Source organism: Alexandromys fortis, unplaced genomic scaffold, assembly GCF_014885135.2.
Source record: "Alexandromys fortis isolate MF-2015 unplaced genomic scaffold, M_Fortis_MF-2015_v1.1 scaffold_239, whole genome shotgun sequence".
NCBI lineage: Eukaryota > Metazoa > Chordata > Mammalia > Rodentia > Cricetidae > Alexandromys > Alexandromys fortis.
The window spans coordinates 952,213-958,349 of NW_026068120.1; the positions used below are offsets into that span (position 1 = coordinate 952,213).

Below are 6,137 nucleotides of genomic sequence, written 5' to 3' on the forward strand. Positions count from 1 at the left end.
CTCTACTGTATATAGTGATAATTCAAAATGTAAATAAAAAATGCATCATAGGATAGAAAACTTTTATGTGGTGGAATACTGCCTTTCAGACTGTTTGCATCAAAAACAGCAACCAATTCCAGACTAAGGATCACACAGCTCAGAGCAAGCGGACAGTTTTCCCAGTCACCGTCAAGAAGTCATCATCAGCCAAAGCACGCAGGGCTTCTTCAAACATATCTTTGGTAATTGCCTAGGAACAAAATGTCACACGTTGAAATCTTCCTTTTAGACACACAAATGTCTGTAATTTTGGTGGTTGTAGACAACTAATTTTGCTAAATTACATTTTATATACATCACATTTATTTGTGTTCCTGTGTGTGTGAGAGCTGGTGCATCAATGAAAGCCAAAGGACAACTAACTGGCCAAGTCGGTTTACTCCCTCCACCACGTGGGGTCCAGACTAGACTCAGGTGGTCAGCCTTAGCGACAGCTATCTTTTTACCCACTTGCGCATACTTTTCTTGCTGTAAATCAGGGATGGCAAACGTGGTTTTCAAAGGACCAGGTGCCTTTCTGAGCTCTGCCACCATCATGCAGTGTAGTCAAGAGTAAGAGAAGAAGCGTTATGAAGACAAAGCAAAAACAAGCGGACTTTCACTTCAACCCATACAATTTTTCTTTCACTAAAGATTCATCTTTAATTAATTGTAAAAGGTCATAAAGATTATTTCTTCCCTAAAACAAATCTAAAATCCAAACAAGTACACTGAAGTTTTAATTATGTATCTTTTGATAATGTGTTTATGGAAGAGGCCATCTTACTCTTATTAACATTTTTTACTTTCACATATATAAATACTTACTGTGTCAGACTGTCCCCGAATATCCTCAAAAAGTTGCTGGTATTTTAAGGCTGGTGTTTTACCCTTAGATAAAATAAGTTTCCTCAATGCTTCTGCCAATTCTTCTTTTCGTTTACGAGAAGTGGCACTCATCCCTATTTCAAAAAGAAATGATTGAAAATATTTCTGCCATGAGGAAGTAAAACGTTACAGATTCCCACATTCCTTCTGTAGTATTGCCAAGGTAGGTAGGAAAACAGCCAAATGCCAGAGCATTTTCAAGAGCACGAGTTTTTGTTATTTCAATTATTTTACATATCAATAGCTAACTGCCACTGAAAGCCTACGTAAGCTGTGTATAGCAAGTGTAAGCATACTTATTAGGAGAATAAATTCTTTTTATTTTGAGACAGGGTCTTGCTATCCTGCCTCAGTTTGCCTAGAACTCCTGAGCTCAAGTGACCTTCTTGCCTGAGCCTTCTGCTTAGCTGGGACTAGAGGTGAGCAGCCAATGTATATGCCTTGTTTTCCCTTGAAATGGAGTTTAATAAGTGGCATGATGCCAGAGGAGACAGAATCCCTTTTGTTTTTAAGTCTTTTTGTTCAAAGCAAGTAACAAACCTGTAGTAAGAATAGATATATCCACAATGCCAGTGCGGGGGTCAGTGGCAGACTGTTTTAGAGCTTCCCGGTGAAGGCGTTTTGCCTCTTCCACATCAATTGCTTCAACTTTGTCTGAAAATCTCACTTTAGCATGGGCTTCTGCTAATCGAATTAATGACTCTAGCTGTCGAGGGTAAGCAGAAACCATTCCCCGGCTACTACCGATCTTCCTCATGTTAACATAAGCCTAGAAAAGACAGAAACAACAAAATGAAGCCACTGCTGACAAGACCTTCAGTTTCTTTCTTTTCTTTTTTTTCTTTTTTTGGTTTTTCGAGACAGGGTTTCTTTGTGGTTTTGGAGCCTGTCCTGGAACTAGTTCTTGTAGACCAGGCTGGTCTCGAACTCACAGAGATCCGCCTGCCTCTGCCTCCCGAGTGCTGGGATTAAAGGCGTGCGCCACCACCCAGCTAAGACCTTCAGTTTCAATGGATGACCTTGAGCAGTTAGGGTTCTGTTAAACAACTTAAAGCCTATCTACCTACAATGTAGAATTACTCTACGTAATCTGGGCCAGGGACTTGGATTCATTAAGGGTTGGTTGGAGCCTTACAAACACACACAGAAACAGAACCCTAGAGGATTGTTACATCCATGTCGGGATAGCTGTACAGGTAGGCATGAAAAAGAGCGATTAAAAGGCTGGCAGTGTATTTAGAAGAATGCATGTTTAAACCCCCATGGGTATAATCCCCAGCACCAAACACAGACACACACAACAACAACAATCACAACAAAGGAAATAGTGGGAGAGGAAAGGAATGAATCAGAGAGCCCGTAGGAAAAGGCTTGGCAAAAGACTGCCCATGAGACCCATTTTATAAGGCATGTAAAAGATGCCTGAAGATATAATGTTCCAAAGAGAATTAATTTTGCATGTAGTATTTTATTTTATGATACAAATGAAAAATTACATATCATCTCTAACCATCACTAAGTCTTTTAGAACCCAGCTAGGATGCAATATCACAATACTCAGCCCAAAGAAGCCCTACCACATTCCTGCTCCTCTTGTAGTATGTATGAATCAACCACCAACTTTTTCTTTTTCAAAACAAGGGAAGAAGTTAAGAGAAACAGGTAGCTAACTTATCCGGAGTCTGGTTACCTCAATGAGGGCCTGGCTGGCCTCCTCACTCAGCCGGGGCATAATGGTACTATGTGCATATGCGATGTAGTCCTTCAGCACTGCCATGTCCAGGAACTCCTCCTCCACCTGCTCCTCACTTTGGTAGTACAGTGAAACCAGGTGATGAGCCAGACGCCGGTCATATGCCTCATCCTGAGGGTCCAGCATGAGGAAGATAAGATCAAACCTGACAAGACAGAGGAAAAACAGTGTCTTTATTGTTGAGACACCAACATACCTATATATAGGACCTAGAGGTATTTAAGCCACTTATCAACTGTACTATATACGTGCCAACAGAGGGCCGTCACATACCAACCAACCAATCCTTAGCCTTGCCTAGGTAAGAGCAAAGTCAAAGATGTCAAGATTTTCTTTGAGAAATGTTACTATAATTCGGAGGATTAAGTATACTTAGGTAAAAATATCTTCAACTTAGCTAGAGAGGCTGCTCAGTGGTTAAGAGCACTGGCTCTTCGAGAAGTCATGCGTTCAATTCCCAGCAACCACATGGTGGCTCACAAACATCTCTAATTAGATCTGGTGTTCTCCTCTGGCCTGCAGGCATATATACAGGCTGAATACTGTATACATATAAATAAATAAATCTTAAAAACCCTTCAACTGTTCTGAGAATAACTATTTCAAAAGGAGTGTACTTCAGTGATACAGCACTTGCCTAACACATGAGAGGCCTTCATTAAATCCCTAGCACCATCAGAGACAAAACAAAGTTAGTAAAATAATTGAACAGATAAATCTTGCCAAGAGCTCTGACCAACCACATCTGAATCACTGTTTAATGTTAATATAGATTGGCAGCAGTCGCTGACTCTTACTGTTTTCTTTTCAATCTCCTGCTGATAAGTGTATGAATAAGCCAACAGACGCATCATACAGAAATGTTTCAGTACCTTGACAACAATGTATGAGGTAGTTGGATATTTTCAATGGTTGTTTTTTTAGGGTTCCACTGAGACTCGATAGGATTTGCTGCTGCCAGGACAGACGTGCGTGCATTAAGCTGACAGATGATTCCAGCCTATCAAAGGAAGCACTGCAGTTAGAAGCCTTTTCCTGACCTCCACAAAGAAGAAAGCCATTTTCATCTGACCTCTTACTAATCATCATTTGCTTTGCTGGTTCTGCTTTCCAAGAGCCTCACTGATATCAGTGCACACAGATGGACTCTGTCCTTAGATTCATACCTAGGACTGACCTTAAGACATATGCACTCTGCAGCTACATTTGTCTTCAATTAAATTTTATTCTATATATTGAGTGTTTTGCCTGAATGGGCATTATATGTGCACTTGGTAACCTTGGAAGTCAGAAGAGGGCACTAGTTCCCTTGGAACTGGAGCTACAGATGACAAATGGTTGTGAGCTGAATGTGGGTGCTGGGAATCAAACCCAAGTTTTCTGGTCAAGCAGCCACTTAACAGCTAAGTAACTTAGTAGTTACTTAACTATTGAGGCATCTCTCCAACCCCCTGTAGTCAGTCACACATCTTTAAAATCAGAAAGCAACACAACACTCACAGTAACTTCAACACAAACTAAAGCTTATTGGCTTTACACTTAGTGAGTAAAAGCAGCTAATGTAGGTTTCAACACAGAAGTTTAATTGAAATGTGAGCAGGCATCATCGCAGAGTCTGTAGTCAAAGTGGACATCACCACTCACCTTTGCAATGGACAGAGTCTGTTGCTCCATGACTTCATGCAGTACAGACCTTGTACTTTCATTCATTTTGTCAAACTCATCAATGCAACATATGCCATTGTCACTCAAGACAAGAGCGCCTGTCTGTAGGACTAGCTGCTTTGTCTCAGGGTCTTTCATCACGTAGGCTGTGAGGCCAACTGCACTGGAGCCCTTTCCAGATGTGTACTGGCCTCTGGGGACCAGGTTGTATACATACTGCAGCAGTTGGGACTTGCTGGTACCAGGGTCACCACATAGAAGGATGTTGATCTCAGCACGGAATTTGCCCCTTCCAGTGTGACTGAAATCCTTTCTTGTTCCACCAAAGAGCTGAAGCAAGATTCCCTTTAAAAAAAAAAAATGCACAAACACATCTAAACATTCACTTTGTAGAGTAATAGTTTTTTCTTCTGATTTAGAGGTACTTTTCTAACTTATAAGCTGAAGGTATGACCAAAGCCACCTGAGAGTGCTCTGGTCACTCTAAATTTTTCCTAACCAATTTAAACTTTAGGCAGTATCATTCTAGGACTTACCCAGCATAACCTCTGCTCTGATCTCATGTAACCTCTTAGGTTGAGGGACACAAACGCGCACAGCACAGAGATGAATATATACACAACAAAACAGTAACATTCATCTAACAACTGAGGTAGGGGTCAGTGCCTTGTTGTCATAGCTCAAACAGTGCTTATCTTTGGGAGTTGGTAGCAGTGGGAAATGGATTTTTTGGAAGTACTTGATCTCAAAGAATTGTAAATCTTAATCTCAAGTTAAAAACTCCATTTTTACCTTCTTTATATCTTCATGTTCGTAAATGCTGGGAGCCAAAGCTGAAGCGAGTCGCTCATAAATGTCTGGTTTCCTGGAAAGTTCCTTAAGCAATTTCACACGGTTCTCTGAAAAAAGTTTCTGTTCTGCTTCTTCATCAAGGCCATGCAGGCGTTTTGCATCAGTTTTCCGATAATGAATGACATCAATGTGGGTTTTATAGACAGACTTCACGTTGCTCACTCTTGGATTGACTCGGATAGGTACTGCTCGATATATGCCTAAGAACATTTACAAGAGACTCAGCTTTACTACTTCTCCCACTGCAGGCTCAGTGGACAGAAAAGGCAATGTGCAGCTGCTGGGGACCGCATCTCACTTAAACATCCATTACTAGTTGCCTTCCAGCTAAGGCCTACATTAAGAACATCAAGAAACAGAAGAAACGGGCACCTATTTGTATGCATCTGTTCTAGATGAACTTAGGGAACTATCTGTACATAAATACTTTGTGCACAATTGTTCTAGGGACAAAATGAGAGCAGGCTATTTGTAAAAAAGGTTATGTTATGGTCATATTTAATATAGTAATGTCATTTCCCTAGGCTAAATCACTTTGTAATTCCTTAGTCATCATCACCTGGAATAAAACGTTAAAGCCTACACCAAAAATTTAAAAATAAAAATACCAAAAGCTCAATTCTTTTAAAAATAACGAATAGCAAGATAGACTACTGACTCAGAGGTGAAGGGAAAATAACAACTTGGGGATCAATTAGGAATAGGACGTTTTCTGAGATCTTTTCATGAACCTAATTAAGGGCTGGAGATGTAGCTCCCTAGCAGAGAATGCTAAGCATGTCCAAAGCCCTGGCTTGATCCCTAGCATGACAAGCCAATCTAATCCTCATACCTGTGTCCCCAAAAGCACGCACCAAAGAAAGTAATTTAGAAACTAAGTGATAAATAATACTGTAGCTACTCTAATGTATACATTCTCTAAGGGAGGGTTTTCTTTTTCATATTTATTTTTATGTGC

General features: G+C 40.5%; 1 protein-coding gene across 4 annotated transcripts in view; it reads right to left on the reverse strand.

Moving 5' to 3' along the window:
- Mcm4 (minichromosome maintenance complex component 4) overlaps positions 1-6,137 on the reverse strand; it is a 30,162-nt gene that overhangs the window by 5,023 nt on the left and 19,002 nt on the right. The window contains exons 10-16 of one of the 4 annotated variants that reach the window (XM_050125152.1): positions 5,120-5,379; positions 4,307-4,672; positions 3,535-3,662; positions 2,600-2,807; positions 1,450-1,678; positions 850-983; positions 7-232 (exon numbers count right to left, since the gene is read on the reverse strand). In XM_050125152.1, the coding sequence (XP_049981109.1) occupies positions 140-232; positions 850-983; positions 1,450-1,678; positions 2,600-2,807; positions 3,535-3,662; positions 4,307-4,672; positions 5,120-5,379 (1,418 nt within the window). In that variant the 3' untranslated portion in view covers positions 7-139. Of the gene's footprint in view, positions 1-6; positions 233-849; positions 984-1,449; positions 1,679-2,599; positions 2,808-3,534; positions 3,663-4,306; positions 4,673-5,119; positions 5,380-6,137 lie in introns of those variants that run through there. The other 3 variants (XM_050125151.1, XM_050125150.1, XM_050125153.1) reach the window with 3 other exon arrangements.